The 26,255-nt window shown below is 37.7% G+C and overlaps 1 protein-coding gene across 1 annotated transcript in view; it reads left to right on the forward strand.

Annotated features, from left to right (window-relative positions):
- The window catches only part of LOC131689555 (heterogeneous nuclear ribonucleoprotein L), an 803,699-nt gene that overhangs the window by 527,392 nt on the left and 250,052 nt on the right, over nucleotides 1-26,255 (forward strand). The window contains exons 4-5 of the mRNA XM_058974744.1: nucleotides 23,923-24,019; nucleotides 24,534-24,591. Of these exons, the coding sequence (XP_058830727.1) occupies nucleotides 23,923-24,019; nucleotides 24,534-24,591 (155 nt within the window). The remainder of the gene's footprint in view (nucleotides 1-23,922; nucleotides 24,020-24,533; nucleotides 24,592-26,255) is intronic.

The raw sequence follows: 26,255 nt of genomic DNA on the forward strand, positions 1-26,255 counted from the left end.
TTCTGCAATCAAGTATGTTACGTTTCTTGAACCCATTTGATTAGTTCCGATACATGTTTTCAGCTCATTCCGATCACCTTGTGTATTACTGCCTCGATTTAGTGAGGCGCTTTCAACTTTCAGCAATGTAACACAACCCACATCCTCAAAATCTTTTGTCCTCTAGTTATCTATAACGTGTTATTCTTCGTTTGTTGAATTCGTGCATAGTTCAGTTACCTGTGTATCTAATGTTTGGAACCAGTGACGCTGCACAGTCTTGCGTTAATTTTACCAATACCAATTCGGTCCTTCGAAGGTTATTGTTGAGATTGTATGGGTTGAAGCGAACATGAATATCCAAGTTGTTTTAAGTGTTCTTTAGAATATTTCTCCGAATGAAATACCATATCCCATTCCTCAAGCTGAGGCCAGTTTGAATTACCTTTGGTCCTTGCCGTTGGTGGTTGAGTGAAATCATAAGATTCTAACTTCATCTTCCTCGTACAGATACGGTCACTAATCGACCACGACCATCACCAACTTAATACACACATTTTGTAGGTCTATTGGAAATTGGACGATTTATGCTGGTTCCATCAGTGTATAACCTGCCCAAACACAGTAACTGTTCGCTTCGGTTTGGGGTGGTGGTCAGCGTTTTTGGTTCGCTTGCCTTATCACCTATTTTTGTTGGGTGATTCGTCAACAGTGTAGTGAGTCACTTTGGTTATGCAACTATTTTTTGCGTTCTATTTTTTTTTTTGCAAATAACTAGTAGTCTTTATTTTATTATTTTCAAAGTTGCACATACTTACATGCAATTTTAAATGTTCGTTACTTTGGTGGCATTGTAAGGGAGACGTATCCGTCGGGTGATGCCAATCGGGCTGACATTGCTTTGACCTGAGTAGACTAATTTCTATGTTTAATTGGTGCTAGTTTGATCAACTAGGGAATTAATCCACGGAGCATTAGGTGTGCGTGGGGAGGCCGTATGGTCTTGTCTGAGTGGAGTGACGATTTTAGTCATGTATGAAGGTTGAGAATTGACCATTCCCGACAAGAATTGAAGGCCATTTTCCTCAATCATATCAGCACGATGAAATTGTTTCATGTCCCTGTCGCGAAAAAGGGTCGATATTGTTTAGTTGTGCCTCCAGCTCGTTTTTACTCTTGTTTTTTTTTCTTTTCTAGATTTTTTGTTGCTTTTCCTTTTGCTGGTTTGTTTTGTGTAGGAAAAATGTCGGAATTAACTGTATTCTATATCTTCACTCAAAACTATAGTACTGTCGAGTATCTCATGTTTTTATACTTCTTTTGTGCTTACTTGGTATAACCAGTAGTGATCATAATTATAAATAAATCGTGCACTCTAGTGATTGCTTGGAATCGGCATTCTATTATTTGTTCAGAATCGACATTCTGTTATACTTATACTACGGAAATAACTCAGTTTCCCTTCCTGTTTTCATTTTATTTTAGAAGCTTAATATTTATGAAAGCTCCATTATGCATGTACAATTCCAACTATGCAAATATCTCTTGTATAAGATTTCGCATTTTTTTCAAACGAATGTCAGTTAAAATCAGCACCGACATGATAGAACCACTGAAAATTCGTCACGTGATAGAAAAGTGAACGTTACCGATTTATTAAAATATAAGCAATGCTCCTCATAGTCGGCTATCCGGAGTTCAAGTTGCATATTTGACCAATCGTATTAATATGACAAATGATAAATTTCTTAAATTCTTGGTAGTCGGCTGCCCAGAGCAATTAGTGTATGGTAACTATAGCAATTATTGCATCGTGAACTATTTTCCTTCAAAATATCTGAAAGTATTTCTAACGTCATCCAAACTGCAAAATTTATATGAATTAAACTATATTTTAAAGAACGCTATTTTTTGTAATTCAAGTAATTTAAGTAAAAGGATTAAGTGTCCAGTTTCTTCGACAAAGATTTTTAAAACGTGATTTTCTTCATTTTTTGAGGTACTGCGAAACTGTATCGCGAGCCACCAAAAAGTACAGTGGTGTATTTTGGGCTCGGAAAATGGAGACATTGACAAAATCGGGGCATAATTTTACATTTCTTATATTTCGTTCTTTTTAAAACCTTTTTCCTTTTTAGTATACCAAAGCTGCTAAAATATACTTCTTTGGTCCCTAGTCTCATAACCGTTTCTGACTTCTTATCATGAATGTCCCTTAATTTTCAATTTATATTTGCATATTTTGCATCTTTAAGAGAATAGAAATATGCTCAAGACAGGAGAATTTACTCGTATTTGACCTGGTTCGTCTGCTAAAGCCAGTCAAACGGATTCTCCTATGAGGCTGATGAAATCGGGTCAAATAGTTGACAAAATTGAGGGTAGATAAATTTGGGGGCTGATAAAATCGGGTCTGTATTTAAAGGAATACAAAAAGGACTACGTTACTATGTTTCAATTACCGCTAGGTTCTACTGTATTTTGTATTTTAATTTTGACAATATGTAAGATGAGTCAGTACGCTGCATGACGATATCGTTTAGAAACGAGATCATAGCATAGTCCCGACGTTCTTTAAATGTTTGAATATCTATCAACATACAACGTGCTTCATAAGATGGAAGAGGGAATGCTGTCCATCTTAACTTGCGCAGTGCATATAATAGAAACTGCTTTGGAATTGACTCAATTCTCACTTCGTGTTTTTTATGAATGGTGACCAAACAATACTACAATATTCTAAAATAGACCGAACATATGCTACGTAAAGAGTTTTAATCTTGAAAGTGATATCCGAAGCGTTCTATAAAATTAAGCATATTACTAGCTCTATGCACAATTGTGTTGTAATGTTCCACAAATTTTAATTTTAAGATAATTACTAAATCTCTTATTTTATCGCATTTCTGAACAATTTTTTATTTATTTCATCTACTTATTTAATTTTAACATTTAATTCCAGTAAACATTTACAACACCATGTATAAAAGATTTGTGTTTCTTTGTGAAAAACATTATAGTCCTTATTATTTCTAATTTCTCAAAATAGCTTCATATCATCCACATATATGAGAATTTTAATGTTTTTTTTTTTAAATAAGAGAGATGTCGTTGACATATAAAAGGAAAAGAAGAGGCTCCAAGTGTGATCCTTGAGGAACCCCCGAAGTAACTTTAATTTTATCAGATTTCATCTCATATAATTTTACTATTTGCTGGCGATCTGTTAAATACGACTTAATCCAATTTAAGAGACGGAGAGAAACGAAAGCAATGAAATTGAAAGTCGAATAGGTATTCTAGAACGAATCCGTTATAAGCTTAGAACAGAAAACTAGGATTAGGCAGGCTCATATGAACATAATCGAAAGGAAATGGGAAGAGTCCTTTGCTTTCTGCTAAGTAGGAGTTGGGCGTTGCAACCAAATCTGCCGCATGATCATTGATAGAACATAACTCATCACCATGTTTTAACGCAGACGCCGCCAAACGAAACTTCATAAATCCTCGCCTAGAGCGACCTAGTTTTCCGTTCTAAGTTTATAACTGATTCGCTCTAGAATACCCATCCGTCTTTGAATTTCGTTGCTTTCGTTTCTCTTAATCTTAAATTTGCCGAAAATAACCAACAAACTCGATACAGTAGAAAAAAGTCTTGTACAGTGCAATTTTTGTGTGTTATCAAAACTACACCTTCTATATTGTCCATCGTAAAAGTACAATAGTGTGTCAAAATTTATGGAAAACTAAACTTTTAATATCACTTTTACAGTTTTCATTTTTCGCTAACTTTTCCTTAAGATGACGTAGAGTTTTTAAAGACGAATGTTTTCTTCTAAGACTTCAAAACTCTATTTCTTTATTGATATAAGTACTTGCAATTTAGAAACTTAAAATTTTGAACGAAATTTTGTGAAATTTAAGAAAATATCGTCGTCGTGATTTTTCCCTCGATTATCCCTCGAATCATGACTGTAGTTGAAACAGAATTATCGCTCGTTTGCTCCAATCAATATTGAAATTTTCAAAAATGCCATATGTGGCGGTTTGAAACAAATTATTCACTCTAAAACAATCTTAGAGTTGTCTGATTGATGGCCAGACCGCTCGGCTTGACCGAGGCTTCTTCCTACAGATGATGTCCTCCATCTGGAGGGTTCGGTGAATCAAGGTATGGGAGCAGTGATATTTTCGGCCGGCATCACGCAAACTCTTTCCGTCGAACAGTTTTTTCAGCGCTTCCTTCTTCTTCTTCTTCTTCTTCTTCTTCTTCTTCTTCTTCTTCTTCTTCATCACATTATCTTTGCCGGACGGCCGCTACCAGCTCTCCGCTTCACGCTCAGGGATGCCAGGATCCGTTAAACTGTACTCACGGGCACGTTTTCGTCTCGAAAGTGGTCTAACGTAAACTTTTTTCCACGATGACCATGCGTTTCGTAAAACCGTACAACACGCTCGCGGAGTGCTTGTTGTTTCGACGCCATCTTCGATTGAACTGAGAGCACCCGAGCGAAAAGAAACATGCCACCCATTTCTAGGCAGTCCAGAGAGCAGTTCTCTTGGAGAGAAAAAAAATGTTCGCTCTTCACTTCAATTACAGAAAGGTATTGAAATCATTCTCATTTTTTATTGAACACCCGTTATCTAGCATGAATAAAAATGTTAATTTTTTGATTTTGATAAAAACAAAACCACCTTAACTGTTATTTAACCGAGAAGAAGGGCATCAGAATTTACGAATACCTTCACGAAGACATTATTGAGCTAAGTTGTCAATTTTAGTAAATAGTTAAAATTACTGCATTCGTGACCACTGTCCATTATGGCAATGGTAAAAATATTAATCGAAGTGGTCGTCGGATAAAAATTGTTCAAATAATATGAAATCTTATATTTCATACTTGGAGAATTGAAGCAAAGTTTAAAATCTTACGAACTAGTCTTTTCTCATCTGTTGGCAGGAGTCGGTCGACTGTCGGTTCTCCCGGTAAAGAAGGGCAAATCTGTCTTTACCACAAGACATGTTGGTAGACTTGAGTGATTCGTAGTTATGCTGCCGATTCCTGCCAAAAAAAAACAAATGATTAGCCAGTAAGATTTTAAGCCTTTTTCTAAAGACCCTGCTACTTCTAGTTTTTCGATCTGTATATTTCACATTCTTACTCTCACTTGAGTACTGTGGCTCTAAATTATCATAACTGTCCCTATACAGTAAACTCTAACTAATTGAATGTTGTTAAAAATAAAAAAGAAAATGATTACATATCAGTCAAAATAAAAAAAAATTAAAAAAAAGTTTGTTCTATTCATTGTCCGCAGTAATCAGAATTTCGTTTTCACCGATAAAATCGCCCAACAACTGATAATCTGGCAAGAAATTTGCAGCTTCGGACTCAAAATCAAACTTTTTCTATAATAATATTTATTTAGGAACACCACTATGGTAAAGGGTAAAATAGTATTTTTCTCGGACTCGAACACCACTATGGCGTAGGATCGTTAACCCTTAAAAGCCCGAACCAATTTTTTAGAAACTTGTCTCAAAGCCTTGATACGGTACTACGATAATTTTGAGAATTTTATGCAATGTTTTAATGCATTATTGTGCGTTTAAGGGCTAGTAAAGGAATAATAATTAAAATAGTATTTTTCGGTTTACTATAGCACTAGTTCGGAATTCAACGACGTTTAGAATAATTAATACAATCTGATCTCCAATACATTGATACAAAAAATTCTTATAAAATTAAAAGACAGCTGTTTCGCTCTTATTCGTTGGAAACCTCTTCGATGCACTTTGTTTTATTAGTTATTTTGTCCGATTAAGCGTTAATGGAGTCGTAGTCGTTAGACACTCGATGGGTTTAAAAATTTATGTCTTCGACGCTTTAATGAATAACCCACTTCGTCTTTTTTTTCTTTGAAGTATGTTTATTTCAAAATATCATTTCTGAAGAATGTTTATGTCTGTCTTTAAATGTGATTTATGGCGTGTAGGGATCGTGGATTCGAATCTGTTTCATAGCACAACTGATCATGAATAAGTTTTTACGTGACGGTCTCATTGTACTACAGACACAAATTGCTTGCCTTTTCAGATTTTTTTTACTGTTTTCATTGAAAGCATGGACATAACGATTTATTCAAATTATGCTATTAACACTTCTCTCCTGTAGTTTAATCGGGTCCTATGAAACTTAGCAATTAACGGATTCGACAAGGATCTACCTTCAAACGGAATACTTTCCGCTTTATGAGAATGGTGATGGTACTTATTTTTATACTTCTCTGACTTTGGCTTGCTTGAACGCGTTCGGCATACAAATTCCTCTAAGCATCCCGTTTACTGTCATTTCGTGTTAGAGGTGAAACACTCCCCAAACCCCACCACCTCCTTCGCCCGGAACGCCTAAACACATGAAAACAATTTTAAAGTGGCAACAGTTTTCAACATCACCTTTTAACTGCTGCTCGTTCGAACGTACCTCTTATTTTGAGTCATTGGGTTTCCGCTTTTTTTCTGCTCTGGCCTTTATGACCTCGGCTGCTCGTCTGGTTGGAGAAACAGTTTTTTTTTGCAACCAGTCAGTCAGTCACTCAGAGTCAGTTGGTCATTAAAACAGCTTCAGCGCAAACAAACAGCTGGGCCACCTGCAGCAGCAGCAGCCGCAACAGCACTAATCCATTTTCGCTTTCAGTTTGAGCAATTCTCCACCCTCTGCTCTCGGATGGTGGTATTCCGACCGGCCCCCCCAACGGTTTCTGTCAAAAATATTAACTGCAAATGTCTCAGGATTGTTTTGGAAAAGATTTAGAGGCTCGTAAAAAATTGTACCCGTTCGCAAGGAGGTGGGCAATTGCTTAACTACATAAATTTTAAACACGACTCTGCGCGTGTCTGAAACACTGGATTTGTTGCCGAACGGTTTGATTTGTAGAACCCTTTTGGTGGAACAGTATTGTTGAACGGTGGTTGTGGAATATTTGCTCATGTCTTTAATATTTCTTTCGAACGACGAGAAGTTGCCTCTCCGAATGGTGACAGATTTTCTCATAAATTTAGACCATTCTCGGTGTCAGGATTCCCCCAAACGGAGGAAGGGTTTATATTGCTGACTATGAACTGAACGAGTAAGTGTTGAGGTGAAACGGTTTTTGTTGCGGTCGTAAATTTAACTGTTAATTTAGTTATTATCTTGGGTAGCAAATTAATTTCATTTACTTTTAATTACGGTATTAAATACGGCGTTGTAGACAATTGAACACAATTATATTTTTTTGCTTTTGAAAGACATTCCTGCTTTCAGCAACCAGGAAAAGAATCACAAATAAAAATCTATCAATTAAGTAAAATAATTTCCTAGTTGTCCAACGAGTTGTGGTAGAAACCTTTCCGTCATCATCTAATGTCAGATTCAGTTAAATATACTAAAATTCTGATCTATGGTTTCACCCTCCTTCTTTCCGTTAGTTTGTCAGCTAACTTCCACGTCAGCCAATAATTATGCAATCAGCACATTCTGAGTGAACTTTCAAAACTTTCTATTCCATCTGGCTGAGTTCTACCGAACACATCCCTGTTGGAAGCAAAACGCAAGTCGATCTCACCTCAACGTAATTGTGTGACAATCACTTCCTTCACCACTTAAACATATGACAGTGACAGCTGCTTCATTTTCCGAACTGCCACTTAAGTTTACGTAGCCACATTCCCCACCAAGAAGCTAGATCACAACAGCCCCCGGATGGCGTCTCGTTACAATCGATAAACACAGAGGATATGTTAATTAGCTCTTGGTCCTGATGGTGCTCCGGCTGTCAGTTGTGTTCAGTGTGTGTTGGTGGTAACGATCTCGGAGAATTTGCACCGCTGGCTGTCTGTCTGATTGCCTGCCGCTCGCTTAATTTAGGCTCATCCAACTAATGGTGACTCGGTAGATTATGTTATGCTTCCTCGACAGCGCTTAGTTGGTAAAGAGATAGGCTGTCCCTGTAAGTTCTAGTTTACGCAGGATTAGAGAACTTTCGATAAGTTTTGCCTCTGGATCGAGTGAATTTTCCTCATGGAAACATTGGGGGCAGCAGGAAGCGGAATGAATAGTTGTCACCCTTAAACCTTCCGGTTAAATTTATTCGGAGCAAAGTTTAGAAGATCACATTCCATTATATAGCTTCCTGAAACTATGCCTACTGGCGAAAATTTTCAAAGTTTGCGGAACCGGAAGGATGAATTTTAATCGTCCCCGTAAATTGTGAAGCGTAAGAATTTTAGGGTAAATTTAATGGTTCCTCGCGTGGCAGTCTCTTGAAATGGGAGGTGACTTTGCTTTTAAAAAATAAGAAGTATAATCTTTCGGCTCGGTAAAATGAAAGTTAATTTCTTTTCCTCCTCTGGATAAGGGAAGTGGTTCGGGTGGAAAATGACATTAGACGGGTCTTTCATTATGCGAATGATGGATGGGCGTCTAATGAAATGTTCCAGTAGAGACTCGGGAGGCGGCTCTTTTCCTGCAAATTTAAAATGATGCAATATACGCGAGTTTGATCCCCGTTTTCTCCTACAGTCAATATTTCCCACGTGTAGCCCGGTTACTGCTTCGAATTTATAGCATCTGTTACTATTTTACACTCCATATGTTGAGCCGCAAAACTCGGATGAAGCAGGTAATGAGCTCTTTCATGATCCCTGGCAGGCACTTATGGGAATTTGCATAAGATTAATTCGTTCAGGCAAGCTTGGCTCATAAACACATAATATATGGTAATTTACGCGAGACTTTTGGCGTACTTTTTAGTGTTTCGAGCTCGTACTGTACTGCTTCGACTCGTATAGTTGATGTGAAAAAGTACCATCCATCCTAGTTTTCCTACGGGTTTGTGTGCTGACGTGACTACCTTTATCCTTTCAATACAGGAGTGCGTTTTGAAATGTTAGCAACGAGGTAGTATAGGAAGCTGCACGTCAATAATACCTAGTGCACTGCAGGATTGATTGAAATTTTTCATTTTCCACGGAACTAAAATCTGTTTCATCTAAAATTTGATCGCTTTTTTAATTATTGTAGTCACGATTCATTCAAACAAAATTATGGTGAAAAGTGTGAGACCTGAAAAAACTCGCTACACCGCATTTCATTCCCAATATTTGGTCAGGAGGAATTACCTTTATTATATTTACAGCATCTATTGTTTTCATTGTTTTGTCCCATATCTCTAATTTAAGCCTGATAATTGCGCAACATTTTTCGATTGGGCGAATTTCTACACTATTTTTTCTAATAAAATCGATATCATTCTATGACATCCCGGCTGTAATGGCAGATGATTATTACGTCGGGCCAGATCTGTACGGGACTTTCGTGTGATGGAATGATGGTCAAAATTCTTAACTGGAGACACTCTAATCTTCGGTGTAACATTGTCCATTCACTTGCACTCCTGTGAAAAAAACCCCTGTATTTTCTTTCTACAACAGCAGATGCCTTGCCAATTAATCAACTTTTAACGGAATTGCTAAGAGAAATTCGAACTTACTTGGAGTGTCTTCTTTGCATTCAGTAACGTTTGTTCGAAGTTCATTTTACGTAAGTTTCGTAGTCCATCAAAATACAGCCGTTTTACTTGGTTAGAACTGGCTAGTACCGCTTCAGGGTTTGTTTTAGCGTTCGGTTAGGTTATTTGCCTGCATGGTACGATCAGAAACTTTCTTACATTCAGATTTACCCAGTTGTTTAAGTTGCACTACCCAGTATTTTTGTTGAGCATAAATAATTGACATAAAAACAAACTGATTTTAGTTCAATCTACCTTAATCTTCCAAGCATGTCGTTGTATATAGTTCAACAACTACAGAAATTCTAGAAAAATCTTTTGAGTAATTCCACGAAGATCCGCCTAGAAATTTTTAAAATCGTGACTATCTTCGATTTTTTTAGGGTTTATTGGTCACCGCAAAACTGTTTTGTACTCGGGTGTTCGACGAAATTAAAAACGAAACCCCTTTTATACGCTGTCGCGTTACGTTTCGGCTTACTACGCTTCAGCTATCGTCGATTCCGTCGAAACTTTACCCGTCTTATCGGCATGGTAGACTAAACAGTTTCCATTGTCTATGAGATCATTTCGGCTTAAGAGTATTTTTTTGTATGCAGCATTTCCCAAAAATCGTTCGAATCCTGTATTTTATAGGGGGACCCGGGGCTATTAAGATCGTGGGGGTAATTCGTACCCCCTCGAGTTCTCAGGAAATCGTAAGACTTTCTGACTATCGTACATATTCGTGGAACCGCTATTGTAAAACATTTATTTTGACAGCTAAATCTAATTCTTTGGTTTCTTTAGAAAGGAGATACAACGTGTTTAATTTTTTTTACCTTTCTCAAAACAAAAATCATTATAATGCTAAAACCGCGATTAAAGCAAAAAATAAAAGAGAAAAAACAGGGAAATGTTTTGGAAAGCTTGAAGCTCGTATTTTATGAAATGGTTTTTGTTTGGGTGAAAACACAGATATTTTAAAGACGCTCGCCACTTTTGTGAGCAATAAGCGGCTATTCGGACCCCCTATTCCATCAACCACCGTTCAGCGGCTTGCGGCTACGTATACGATAGCACACGCCACAGCAAAAAATACATGATACGCCACGCTGTGACTTTGCAGATTAAGATTTTGTAAAGTATTTTTTTTTGCCTTTTAAGGAGTCTCTCCAATAAATATTTCATAGGTTTATTGTTGAAAAATTAAGAAAAATTGACAGTCTGAATTGCCCCGTAGGGAGGTCTGAATAACCCCTACATTGTAAAAGGATGGAAAAACGTAGAGTTTTGCGAATCGTCGCCTAGCGCTGCAATGGAGTGGTGAAAATGAGCTTTTATGGCACCAAAAAAGTAGCTGCGTTCTCAAACTGACAATTAGGACGCTTTATCAATAAATTCTTTCACATCTATCCACCTAAAAGGGCGATTCGCTTTGGTAGGTCCGAATAGCCCTGGGTTCCCCATCAGCAAAACCATCTGTATTTTGAACTGTATTTTATACAGTAAAACAATTCGAGAGAGTCACAGGAAATGAATACTTCTGCATGGAAAAAATTAAAAATTTGCCAAAATTTTCACAAAAACCCTCTTTTTGATTTTTGTGAACAAAAACCTAGTGGAAATAAAATATTTTAAATGTAACTACAGCATGGAGAAACCATCAGTTAAATTTTTTTCTAAAGATACCTTTATACACGTTTTTTAATTAATGGCGAATGACCCTCTAGGTTAAAGCATTGATTGGGTTATAGAAAATTTCGCTAAATCGGAAATCGTTATCTTGGATTTAAAAATGGTGTCAAACTTCGACCTTTGGTACCTAACCGTCCAGACCATTCTGAACATAGAAGACCCGATTTTATTAAACCTGATTTTATCAGCTTCATGTGAAAATTGATAGTTGGTAGTTTGATGAGCTCGAGCAGACGAACCAAGTTGAATTCGAGTAAATCCTTTCTTGAGCATATTTTTCTTATCTTAGAGATCCGAAATATGCAAAAAAAAATATTTATTTTTGCTTGAATTTTGCACTATCAGACCCCCCACAACTGTAGTGTTAAAACACGTTTTAACACTACAGAGTTAAAACGTGTTTTAACGCTATCTTGATGACATTTTTCTTGTTGCTAATTATTATAACGTGTTTTAACTCTGTAGTGTGAACATAGTATAAGGGAAGTTTAAGCTAAATAATCAGGAAAGGTTATGAGGCTATATCTATGAAGGGCCAAAGAAGAATATTTTAAGAGTTTCGATTTCTTAAAATGAAAGAAAAATATATGTCCCGATTTTATCAACGTCCCAGTTTTTTCACTCTAAAACTCACCAAGGGGCTGATAAAAACGAGTCTTCACTGTAGTGATTTTTGCCAAATCCGAAGTCACCATCTTCGATTTCAAAATGGTTCGAAACATCGATCTTTGACTACTTCGTCAAAGCCATTCCGAAAATATCCATATTGTTTAATTTGTAGTGAATCTCGTTAAACCGGGAGCCATCATCTTGGATTTCAAAATGGTGTCAATCATCGATTTCTTTCATCTACCTGTCAAAACGATTTCGAAAATATCCACATTGAATAAGTTATAGTGATTTTTGCCAAACCTAAAGTCACCATGTTGGATTACAAAATGGCGTTAAACGTCGACCTGTGACACCTACTCATCAAAACAATTACGAAATACTCATATTGACAGGGTTGTAGCGAATTTCGTTAAACTGAAAGTCGTCATCTTGGATTTCAAAATGGTTCGAAACATCGACCTCAAAAACTTACCCTTCAAAACGATTCCGAAAAAAATTCCCGTATTGATTTGGTTATAATGATTTTTACCAAACCGGAAGTCGTCATCTTGGATTTCAAAACGGCTCAAAACATCGATCTCCAACACGCGCTCGTCAAAACTATTCCAAAAATACCCGTTTTGATTGGTTTATAGCGAATTTCGTTAATCTAAGCCGCCATCTTGGATTTCATATGGCGCCAAACATCAATTAATTTTGTTAAACCAGAAGCCGCTTTCTTGGATTTCAAAATGGCGTGAAACATCCTAATCGTCAAGACAATTCCAAAAATACCCATCCTGATTGGTTTATAGCAAATTTCGTTAAACCTTTGATTGCAAAATGGTGTCAAAATCGATTTCTCGTACCTAATCGTCAAGACAAATCTGGAAATACTCATGGGTTATAGTAAATTTTGCCAAGTCAGAAGTTGCCATCTTGGATCTCGAAATGGAGTTGAACATCGACCTCTAACACCCACTCGCCCAATTTCGAAAATACTTATTTGATTGGTTTTGTAACGAATTTCGTTAATGCGGAAGTAGCCATATTGTTTTTCTGAATGGCGTCGAACATCGACCTGTAACACCCACTTGTCAAAACCATTCCAAAAATATCCATATTCATTGGGTTATGGCAATTTTCATTAAACCGGAAGCCGCCATCTTGGATTTCAAAATATTGTCAAATATCGACCTCTGGCACCTAATCGTCATGACGATTTCAAAAATACTCATATTGATTGGGTTAAAGTGAATTTTTTCAAGTCGCCATCTTGGATTTCAAAGACCGGCTAAACAGTCATCCCAAATGAACATCGTACACAATGTTCGCTCTGGTTCTGTGCTCATATTAAACCCACACTTCGTGTACAAACTCAACCCCGCTGTTTCGTACCAAAACACTTGCACATGTTCGCCTGCATATCCGAACCATATGTACGTACACGACGTGCGTAAACATAGGCTCGTGGCACCTGTTTTCTCTTTCTCAGTCTCATCCTCACTAGCGTTGACTCTTTTTGCCTTGTGAGAATTGTTCTCGTGTACGCACTCGGTGTTCGTACACGGATGTTTGAACTAAAGTTTGTACATCGTTCGCTTGGGTTCGATGTTCAAGGCGAACCTTTACATCGAGACCAAGTATGTTTGAGGTTGAACGCGTGCACTAGATTTTGTATACAGGTACAAACTTGTCGATGTTCATGGGAAGTCTGCCGATAATCATCGACCTCTGACACCATCTCGTTAAAACCATTTCGAAAGCACCCATATTGATTGGTTTATAATTAATTTCGTCGCCATTTTGTTTTTCTAAATGGCATCAAACATTGACCTTTGGCACCCAATCGTCAAGACGATTCCGAAAATACCCATCTTGATTGGGTTATAGTTTTTTTTCATTAAAAAGGCAGGCGTCATTTTGTTTTTTAAAACGACATCAAACATCGACCTCTCACATTCACTCGTCATAACCATTCCGAAAATATCCAGATTAATAGGTTTGTAGCGAATTTCGTTAAACCGGAAGTCACCATCTTGCATTTCAACATGGCGTCAAACATCGACTGTTGGCACCTAATTGTCAAGACGATTCCGAAAACCCCCATATTGATTGGTTTGTAGCGAATTTTTAAACTGGAAGCCGCCATCTTGGATTTCAAAATGGCGCCAAACATCGACTTTTGACACGCATTATTCCGAAAAGATTGTTTGATTAAAGCCAATTTCGTTAAACCGAACATCGCCATCTTGGATTTCAAAATGGCGCTAAAACATCGACCTCTGGCATACACACCGCTTATAAAATACTCTCCCGTGTTCTATTTAGCAGACTATAGTAGTTAGCTGAATCCACTGCCGACGAATGACAAAATGGGCTTCGAGAAGTTCCTCATGTTTACTCTGCGTCCAATCTTGGATACATTCCGTGTATACAATAGAGTGGGACATGGTTATATGAAAAAAATAAAATTTCGCCCCGAGTTACTTTTTGGGTCCCATTTAGCTCCCAGAACAACTCTGCAAATTTTTAGTTCGGTCGGTGAAACTATATTTTTGCGCCCATAGTTTAAAGTTTACATGGGATTTCGTATGGGGAAATCTACTTTTGCAAAATAATTCTTGCAAGAGTCGCCCGTTATCTCCTAAAAATAAATAGATGACTGATTTTTATAGGAAATTTGTCAAGGAAAAAAAGTCTAGAAGACCACGAAACGATCTGATGCTTGTAGAAAAAGTTATTAAGCAAAAACCGATTGATGCCCTGAAGATTGATGAAAATTTCACTTTTCATAGCATCACTGCTGCTGACGGTCGAATAATATACAAAATTTTTAACTTTCTCTTATTATGTACAAAAGAAACCTCAATTTATCCCCCAAAATCCTTGCGAAGTGGCCAAACAGCATAGATAAATGATTTAAACACATTAAGAGAAGATCAAAACAAAATTGCATATAATTGGACAGCCAACAGCAGTGGTGCTAGAAAAAATGAATATTTTATCAATCGTCAGAGCATCAATCGGTTTCTGCTTAATAACTTTTTTCTCAAGCGTCAGATCGTTTGGTGGTTTTCGAGACATTGTTTCTTTGTTAAATTTCCCATAAAAGCCACATAACGATTTATTTTTAGGAAGCAATGGGCGACTTCCGGAGGAATTATTTTGTGAAAGTTAGTTTTTCCATACAAAATCCCATGTAAACTTTAAACAGTGGGCGCAAAAATATAGTTTCAACGATCGAGCTAAGAATTTGCACAGTTGTTGTAGGACCCAAATGGTACCTGAAAAGTTGCTCGGAGCTGGATTCCATTTTTTGTCCCACCCTAGTATACAACTTGCGGACTCACCATCTGTTTATGGATTTTAAGGCTGTGTACTATTCAGTGATATGATCTGGTCCTTGAAACTGTGGTATATAATGCTTGAGCACGGCTTTTCTCCAAAGCTGATTAAGCTTATTCGTATGAGTGGATCGATATCCAGCTTCAAAATAGTTGGAGAGATATCCCTCTTATTTGTGACGATAGATTGATCAAAGCAGGGTGATTCACTCGCTTATGGATTGTTCAACCTTGCGCTCAAAAGTGCGATAGGAAGATCTAATTTACAAAGGAACGGAACCATCGGCACGAGATCTCACATGCTTCTTGGTTTAACGGGCGACATCTACATCATTGGAGTTGATCGCAGAGCAGTAGGAGAGGCTATTGTGCATTATAATGGGAATCGGTGACAATCGGAATGCTATAATATGAGGCAAAGTGCATGGTTCCTGGTAGAGAATGAGGCAGTCCAAACATTGTTGGTTCCCTGCTAGCAATGGGAGGAGTACGATTCGAGGTTATGGACGAGTTCATACATATTGGAACACTAACGAAGTGTAATAGCAGTGTTAGTCGCGAGATAAAAGTCGTTGTCGTATTTAGCTTAAGTCCCATAGTCTTCAGACGCACATAGAACTGACTCTGTGCGCATCGCTGATACTCTTTGCTGCTCTGTACGGTCATTAGTCATGGGCGTTGAAGGATCTGCTTCCTATCGAGTACTCAGTGTGGTTGAGAGAAAAATTCTGCATTCAATACTCGATGACACAGTAGAAAATGGAAATGGCGCAGGCGCATGAATCACTAGTTGTTCCAAGTATTCAAACATGCTGATGTCCTCAGCAAAGATCCTGCAAGAGGTCGTCAACTTCGTGGCAATCCCTCCGCTCTTTGGCTGTGTGCAATTGAGAAAGATGTGCGCGCGCCGGGTATTGAAGGAGATTGGAGAATGGCGGCGAAATCACACACAACCGCAACTGCCACCCGGTACTCGCTTTAGCGGCAGGAAGATTTATTTGATTTATCTCTACTAACTGCCCAATCTACAATTCTCCAATAGCAAATATTGGCGAAACTTCAAAAAATATCGCCATAACATCAGGCTCAGGTACATTTTGGAAGGGACTCTTTCCTAGAGTTTCCATCCCGGGAATTTATTTACCGGGAATCCCGGGATTTTTGGATTTCCCGGGATTTCCGATTCCCGGGAAATTGTGTTTTCTCATCCCCGGGATTCGGGAATCCCGGGAAAAAAGATTTTTAATGTATTCCAAAAGACTTAGGTTCTGCGAATGTAATTCTGTAGGAAATATCTTTACCGGCAAACATTTGGAGTGAGTAGTGAATGCAGATTGTGCTTTTTCAACTGTTTTTCAGATCAATGGACTATCTTTAGGCTCACTGATATGTTTTCGTGATTTTTTAGGTATATAGTCCAAGCCATACTCAAAACGCTGCTAAAGAATGTTGATTTTTTCATTCAAAAATGGATTAATTTGCCGGCCACTGTACCGAAGCATTTCCTTACAATAGCGTTAGTGATGCGCACGATATCTCTGCAACCGATGATCCGATTGATCAGATTTTTAACAGTTCTTTTTATAGTTTATTTTAATAGTTATATCTTGAATGAAAGGGCTTGTAATCAAAATAGTAACGGAAATTGCGTTACTTTCTTAAAAAATCGATGTGTGTTTGTTTCAAAACTTGGGATGGTTTGTAATGATATCATGCCTACTGATTTTATTGTGACGGAAATGGATTCCATATATAAACTTTCGTCTTTTGATCGGAAGTAACTGCACACTACCCTGAAGCAGCTCAATCTTTTCATTCAAAATTAGCAAAGAAGGTGCTTTGCATTAAATTGATCATATTCCATCGCATCAGCACAACGAATTCCAATTTTGGACAGTAACTCCACCAGTTGGTATATCGTCCCAATCGTAATAGTAATTACCAAAATTTAGGTTATACATATAGCCAAGAAAAAGTTGATGTTGGGTAAACGTATTGACGAGTTATCAAATGATTGAATGATGCGTAGGCCACCATCTTTTGACAACTGCTTTAGGACAAATATACATGCAAGCAAACGGGTTTGAAAACTTTTCAATTTATTCTTTTGTTTTCAAAAAAATCATTAACCTTTTTATTTTTCTTCTGTATTCCCGGGATCCCGGGAAATTTATTATTTATCCCGGGAAACTGAAAACCTTCGGGAAATGGAAGCTCTACTCTTTTCTTCGTTTTTATTCGAGTCACTGTGACTATGGTCGCCTAAAGCTACTTTCAGAATCGCTAGTTCGCATGAAATTTGGCACTTGGTGTGACTGACTGTGAATACCGCATTTTTCACATCACCTCACATTGATAGGTAAGATGACTGTTTGATTAGACCTATTATTCAACTTCAACTTCATGTTATGATAATCAATGAATAACTGTGCCTTTAAGATAAATAAAAATTAGAAAAGTTCGTTGTTTTACTCAGAAACAAATCAAAATTTTACCACAGTACACGAATTGTAAGTCTTACTTTCATTCACGAGAGTGGAACTATCCGATGTTTATCGCTTCAAAATATAAATTTATACCGTTTTCCACTCGTCAGTAACTGACGCCAACTTGCTGCCAGTTAGACGATGTATCCAAACCAACAACAAATTGGCACCACTTAGACACTAAATCCGAACAGTTCGCACAACGTGTGTGAACGGCTAAAGCAACTGTTTGGTACCGCATACTCGCAGGCGTTTGTCTCTCGTGCAAAAAACAGTTTGTTTCTCGTTATTCGTCAGCGACGCAGAGCTTCTGTACTTGGCTAACCGAGACATCACTCGTTACCAGCCAGTTGCTTTAGGCGTTCACACACGTTGTTTGAATTGTTTGTTTAGATTTAGTGACTAACTGGCGCCAATTTAGTGTTGGTTTGGATACATCGTCTAACTCGCAGTAAGTTGGTATCAGTTACTGACGAGTGGAACATGAAACATTAAAATCCAACTTTGCAAAGTTTGGCTTTGTGCCCTTATGCGCAAATTTGTTGAACCATTTTTTTTCCTTTGGGAAAAATGGTTGCAAAAAATGTATAACGGATAATCACTTCTTTCGGCAAAGACCATGATAAATTTTAGACCTACATTGCCGTTATACGTGTAATTGTCCCATGTATATAGGGAATCCCATAGAACATGGTACAATTATGCGTATTACGGCAGTACAGTATGTACAATATATTCTATTTAATCCCATTACCACTATTCGACTGCCATACTTTATTAAGACGACAAACTTATTTAGTTTGTTATTTGTTAGCTTTGAAACGGTAAATCAAAAATTTTAAAAGTATGCTCATCGTACAATACAACAAATCTTCTCTATGAAAAGAAATACTGATACAATAAAAAGGTGCCTTTAATTTTTTACATGCTGTTACAATATTCACTCCATTAGCAATTAAAAAGAAAATATAGAATAATAGACTTGTTTTGGTCATGTTTATCATGAACTTATTTTCTAGTCTAATTTTTGGTCGCCGAACATGAAATTTTCTTTTTCTAAAAAGCATTTTGTAATTTGTTTTCAAGTCCTGGCCCGTTATCCGATCAATACAAAAGCTATCCACAGTTTTTCTCGCTTAACGCAAACATTTGTAAACTAGAGTGATTTATGCTTTTATGAATCCGGATTGCATTTAGGCCATGCTTTAGCAATCACTAAAACGAGCAAAATTCGTATAACCCAAAACCGCTCCGTACCACAATGCGCTTTGATCATCCACTAACCTCCCAATCGCCCAAATACACCGCTCTCCCCTTCCGATCGCTGACCAACTCTTCGGTTTGTTATGGCTGGCGCACAACTGAATCAACACATTTTAAAGCGATTTATGCCCCCACTCGTTCAACGCACAACAACACTGGTGAGGATATTCGAACCCTCCGGCCTGGGTATATTTTTTTGTCTGATCGAGAAGATGATTTTCACTTCAACCGAGTAAAAACTCTCACCCAGTCAGTGGCGGGGTAATACCCGAACCACCGGGAGGAGGCACCATAAAAATGGATTTATGGCACATTAAGTTATCAATTAAGCGCATTAATTGAACATAAAAGTCGTATTTCAGCTGGCTGCTGCTGCTGCAGCAAATATTCCGAGCCTGAGTGCGACGAATAAGTTATTTCCGTGCGGATTGTCGAATTTCAAGAGCGTTTTAATCCGATTGGATGTTGTATTGAATTGTGCATTCGACGATCAGAATGTTTATCATAACAAAGAACTATTAAAACAATATTTTCAGCTATATTTTTTTGTTAATTTAGTTATGAAATTTGCGTTTCGACTTCGTCTCAACAGAATCCGACACTAACTTAGTGACAGAACAATGCTAGCGCCGGATTGACGCTAGCTCCAAACAACGAAAACACTATTTGTGTTTCTAAGCAAATCCCTAGTCATGCGTAGAAAAGGAGTTCTAATGAAGCTGATGAGAATCCATGAAATCGAAACTTTTTACCTTTTTACGCTAAAGAGAAATATAGCACCGTGTATATTTTTTGTTGTTTTTTCAACTACTAACAAGACCCAACCATTGTTAGCTGAGAAACGCTCACCACTTCATCTGATTAGTCCAAGGTGTCATCTAAAATAACAGCTTCGAGCTATCGTTTGATAGATTAACATTTCATCGCTAATTACCATTAGTCCGATTCAATTACCATTTCGGGGGCCTTGCTCCTCTCCACCCCTGGCCCACGAACATTCAATTTTCACAACCATAAATACAGCTCCGAAGGAGAACTTGTCACGATTCTAATCTACTAAAACCACCCCGACTGTGAGTGCAATAAGGTCGGTCCCCCCGACTGTCGCGTTACTGAGAGAAAGCTATCATTTTTCATGCCACCGCGGTTAATAAATGAGGGTAATTTTCACTTCTTGACAGTTCTGCTCGCCGGTTAATCCTCTCGTCGTCGTCGTGGTCGTAGTCTTTGGGTGCCAGCTCAACTTTTGCAAAGTGGCGGCAACTGACGTTTCGAACTGTCGCTTACTTGGTGATTGCGCGGGGCGTCGGGTGCAGGTCGTCCTTTCCTCGGCAGCGATATGAGAACTTTTTTCTTTGTCGTTGGATGAGTATGAGAGCTACTAAGTTTGACTACCGTCTGCGTGGTAATGATTGTGGGTAGACGGATAGTCTACCCATAATCATTTTTCGAATAGAATAGTGGAGCTTTTGAAGCACAATTAGTTATTCTGACTGGTCAGTCTATACTCCGGGAGGATTTGAGCGATTGGCGCAATATACATGTCCATTAAATGAATTGTAACATAAACCAATACATACAACATTTCTAAACCCCATATACGGTTATTATTATTCTCGTAATACATTTCCGTTTTGCATATAAAATGAAGCCTGTAAATTTGCCGCGAGTGTGCAAGATTTTCGGTCGATCCAAATTGAACAGGTGCTGCTAAGATATGAATGTGAATTAGTGACACGATTAGTCATGCCCGGTATCGTATGCACATTCTGGAACCATATGGATTACGTGTGGAAAATCCCTCCGTTTTATGAATTAAGTTAGCTTGAGTTTGAGCTTGTGCGAGCACCCCTGGCTGCCACTCCGTTATCGATCTGGACTAGTTGAAGTTGCACAAAGAATCAGTAGATAATTACGCTTGGGAGTAGCGAAACATCTTTCAATGTGAAACGCCTGGTAATACTTAAGTGTTTATTGATCAATATCGGCGGCGGCCAGGCCAGAACGTAGTTCGCTGAAGGAAAAAGGGAAGGAATGTTAGTCCGATACTTGCTTTTGCTAGAGGCCGTATATACTACTGCGCACTCCACAAGTATCACGGGAGGAGGAGATATTTGTTAGTAAGTATAGAAGTTGGATTTTACATCTTCTTTACCGATGCCAGAGAAGTGACTTCGTTATCTGGACTAGATATCCATCATCCATCAAATCATGAACCCCCGGGGACCAACGGCTTCACTTCACTTCCGAAAGAAGATGTGACCACAAATTTTTCACCTCAGAAAAATATCAACGACCTAGGTTGGGATTGAACCTGGGCCAACTGGAATGAGTGGCGGTCACGCTTACCACTCAACCATCGGCGCCGTCAATTATTTTTAGGGATCCTTTAGATTCTTAAAAAGTCTGGTCATTTATGCATTTTTTTGGCTTCTAAAATTGTTTTGAATATATTGGTTTTGGTTTGTTTTGTTTGATTTACTGATTTGCAATTTGATGATTCCGTCAATTGCTTTGTGTCACAGGATTTTTTCACAATTTTTTTTTAAATATCTTAGTTACTTTGTACTTCTGGACTATCTTTGATTTTTTACATTGCTAGAATTTTGATATCTTAATTCTTGGAATTCTATGATTTCTGTTATATCTTTAAAAATTGTTGTATTCTTGATTTTTTTTAAATAATTGTTGTATTCCTGAGATTTGCAAGACTTCTCGCAAATTTCTGATTATTAAAGTCCTGTAGCAATTGAAAGTCAAATTTGACATACGTTCCATCATTCATAACCCTTAAAAAGGTACGAGGTCTCAGAGGCATGGCGGGTTACATTTCTCATGTTTTAATGAACTTTAGGAATAGACATGATTTTCGGTTTTTCAATTCTCTCTGATAAAACGACAAAAGAGAAGTTTTCAATATCACTTGCTCTTAGAAGCGATGCTTCTTGGAGTCACGATTTTTTCTATAATCGGCTCTTTGCAGTTAAAGTTACATATTTCACAAATCGTGGTAGTACAACAAATGATAAAGCTAACCAATTTTCGGCAGCCGGCTGCCCAGAGCAATTATTACATGGTAAAGCTTTCGGCACACATACTAACAATAGACTTTTTCCATGCGATTCCTCGGTCTCGACATGTATCCGATTAACATTCGTAGCTTCCATGAAAGTTTTTTTTATGAGAGTCGACTGTTTAAACTTTTAGGTTTTAGGTGTTCGTGCAGTTTTGATATTGAAAAAAACTACTTTGTCTTTATCCGACGTTTCGTTCCGTTTGGAATTCTTTTCGACAATTTTTGTCCTCCGTATATCTGTATTCGGACGTGACCGGCGTCGGAATTGATCAGCAATAAGATATCAATACAATGTGGTTCAGCGTGTTATTCCTCAACATGCTGTTACAATGAACATTTTACGATCTCGATTGGATCTGGTCAGTAAAGGAGTTGCAACACACAGGCCAATTATTATGTAATGCTGATTTTTGGGCCTCTTTCAATTTTTGTAGGAATTGTTGGTTTTTTTCGATCTATTTCGTTTTTTACGATTTTCATTGATTTCTTTGATTTTTTGCTTGCTTTAAATTCGGTCTTTGGGATTTTTATGATTCCGAAGAGTTTTGAATTTCGAGATTGCTTGCATTTCCCGGATGTTTTTCCTAGAGGCTGTTTGGATCTTTCCAATGTTCGAAGACTTTTTGAATTTTTTGGATGTCTTAAAATTATTTGAACCTTGAGATTCTTGGTTATTGTAATTTTTCGTGTTTCTCAAAAAATGGGAACACTAACTTCGATCGGTCATATCTTAGATGTTACCTAATCGAACAAGGTTTTAGCCGGCTATTGCAAACTCAATTATGACATGACTACTATTCAGCGCGCTGAGTCATTTTCATGTTTGTGAATCCGACTACGAAACCGAATACCATTTAATGTGCAACTGCCCTGTAGCAACGCAATTGCTTCGAGTATTAGGCTGTCCTTACATGGACGAAGCTGTGTTTGGGTGACTGAAATTTAGTAACATACTAAATTTTTTAATCCAGTGTGGCAAAGAGCTTTAGGCTTTCTCACAGGCGATTTAAGGTACTTGTGAGTTTAACCTAGCTCCTGTTTATTTTTGTGGTGTCATTTTTGCACCTTCCAATTCTGTTTCTTTCTTTCTCCTTCTCCTGTTCTTCCGTTCAGGGAATTGATGACAAAACACGACAAGGCGGCAAGGCACAAATCCTAGACTACTTATGGGGAACGTGTTACTGGAGCCAATATGACCAGTCAAAGTTAGCATTCCCTCTTTTTGACTACCTACTATTTTTTCAACCACTTCGTATTTTGAGTGTTAATCTACCAAATAGGTTATACAGTTTTAAGGACAAAACTTAAGAGCGGATATTTTTTCCATATAACCCCGCGGGTTATCCGATGTTACGAAGGTCCGCGAATCATTGTTCATCCGCACAGTTGGTCAGAGACTGCAGACACAAAAGGTTTGAAGTTCAGAACATCACGGAGAACGATAATTGCTATACTCTCAACTATGTTACGAAGTTCAGCAGGATAGGTGTTTATGAGCATTTGAAGATTTTTTGTATTTATATTTTTTATGCTGCAGCAGGTAGAGCTTTCATGTCTTCAACAAAGTTGTTTTGTAATAGCGTTCTCAACAACTTTGCTGAAGACACCAAGTCTTCAGAAATTTGTTTGAAGTGTTTATTCTCCTTAATTACTGCTAGAAAAAATTCACCATAATAATTTAATCAGAAGGTGCGTTGTTTGCATTGTAAAACTTCTTCGAAGCCACTAAACCTACAAAGTTGATGATTTCGAAAATATGTGATGTAACTGGAAGCAACCGTTTTAGAACATTTATATCAACCAAAGAATAAAATTTAAACTATGCCATGTTCCAGAAACTGTTATTATTTAATTATTTTTCATCGCAGCAGAATTTATCACATATTAATCAATTACACCGAAAAACCGCAAATTTTCCTTAACCAAAAGATCCTTCGCCGTTCGCGCGCACGTTCGACAGCATCGAGTCAGCCACCCGAGCTCGTGAGTCACTGAATGGTTGTGACATTTATTCCGGCTGCTGCACCCTGAAGATCGACTATGCCAAGGTAATTTCAGTAAATTTACAAAACTCGCTGGTGGTCGCTTTTCTGTTTCCAAAAAAAAAATATATATTCAAATCAGTATACTGGAAGCGGAGAAGCGATATACTGTTAGTTGCTCTCATGTATAATTAAATATTTTAGTTCAGTTGTCCTATATTTCATGAATTTCACTAGTTGCGAACCAAAACATTTTTTTTTCTTTTCTAATTAATTTTCTCGTTTGGTTTGGAATTAATTTTCGGTTCAAACAGAGATATACCAAACATTTTCGGTTCTTGATTCTTTTGTCCGGTATCTATCTTTCATTTCCTCATATCTTTCCCTAATCCGAAATTAACATCATTTTTAATTACAACTATACAACACCACTACAACAAACAAATTACAACACAATATCTCTCTCTAATTCCCGCCTTTCTCTCGACATCAACAACAACAACAACTACAACAAAATCTAAATAAATTCGTCATCATGCACCAACCGAATAAAAAAACATCATGAACCAACAACCAACAGCCAGAAAAACTCAATGTTTACAAAAACGACACGGACTCCAGTTGGGACTACACATTGGGTAAGGATTTACGTTTTTTCCTCTAAAAAAGTACATTTTACCAGAAAAAAAATTAGCAAATACTACCTCTTTTACCTACTATTTTCTGTTGTTTACTCACACTTTTTCTCCAGATTTTCTAAAAAAAAAAAATAAAAAAAGATAGTAACTTACATTTTGCCGATACTTTTTTTCCAATAAAAGATACCCACTTTCTTATCGCATTCATTTTCATCCTAAGCGGTAGACCGCCGCAGAAAAAAGTACACTTTAATCAATCGCTTAAACGTAGAAGAGGAGAGAAAAGTGCATGAAATTCTGTTTACTCGGTAGGTAGAGAAACATTACAACTCATACAGAGAGCGAGCGTACATAAATAAATAGCTCCCGTCAGCGAGTGAAAAATTCGATTCAGCAAAAAAAAAACTAGAAAGAACACTTAAGCACACACATTCACGCACACGCAAACAGACTTCCCCACCCCGAGCAAAGGATATACGTACACATTTGTTCCAATTTGTTTTCGCGCAACAATGATTGCAATTCGATGAAAAGATGGGAACACAACACACAACGCATAGCGCGCAGAAGTGACAAACGGGGAAGCAAGCGAAGTGACGACGATGTCCATACGCGCGAGTGTGAGAATGTGAGAGAGTGAGAAATTGGAACAAAGTAATAAAAAAACAAGTGTCATCTCTGCCATGAATTAGGGCACCGTGTCCGTGGAAGTTCATTTCCGAGTAGAATTATTTGCAACAGATCAGATAAATCCGTGTCGGTTTTTATTTGTTCAGTTTAAAATTGACCCCTTCGTTTTGTGTCACTGATTGTGTGTGTGTGTGGGAATGTAATTCTGCGTTAACAAATAGACAAAGTGTGAATAGAGAGATATATAGGTGGGGGGGGGGGGTGTAGAAACGAGTACGTGGATAAAATATGAGGTCGGTTGCCAATTGATTTACGACCTGACTGAGATGTTTTCTTCGTGCATTCACTCCTGTATTCATTTGTTTGTTTACGCTTGTGTTGCTTGTTTTGCGCATAACGTTTCTGATTTCATCTGTCAGTTAATACACGTATGGCCATATTTCTAGCTAATTTATTGAAATGATCCTATGTGCAAATGCCAGACTCTATTGTTTACTTACTCTTCCGCTCATAACTCAGTCGTAGTTAAGTTTGCTGCCTAATTCTTTGCATAATGACGTAAACTACACATGAAGTCCTAGCCAGGAAGAAATATTCTTTGTAATTAGTAGGATCGTAACACTAGCGCTGCAATTGTTCTGCATACTATAAATAGACAGCGTAGTATGTCCTAACAGAAGGTCAAGTTCCGCAAATGAAGGTGTAACAAAGGCATCGCTTTTTTACATATCTGATATCTATACACAAATAATACATTTATATGGTATCCATCGGGCAAAACAGATCGAAACGGTGAGTGAAGCGAAAGCAATTACAAAAAATCCCTTAGTGGCAGTATTCGAACTTGCAACCTTTGAGACTACGGCCCAATGCACAAACTCTTATGTTATTCCTGGGATATAATGCCATCCCAGAAAGAACATATAATTATCGCGACAGTGATAGTGCCCTGCCTTCCAAGCGAGATTGGAATATGAATTAGGCTATGAATTAGGAAAAGGGTCCATAACTTTTGAAAGAAAAAAGTTAGACCT

Source organism: Topomyia yanbarensis, chromosome 3 (genome assembly GCF_030247195.1).
Source record: "Topomyia yanbarensis strain Yona2022 chromosome 3, ASM3024719v1, whole genome shotgun sequence".
Taxonomy (NCBI): domain Eukaryota; kingdom Metazoa; phylum Arthropoda; class Insecta; order Diptera; family Culicidae; genus Topomyia; species Topomyia yanbarensis.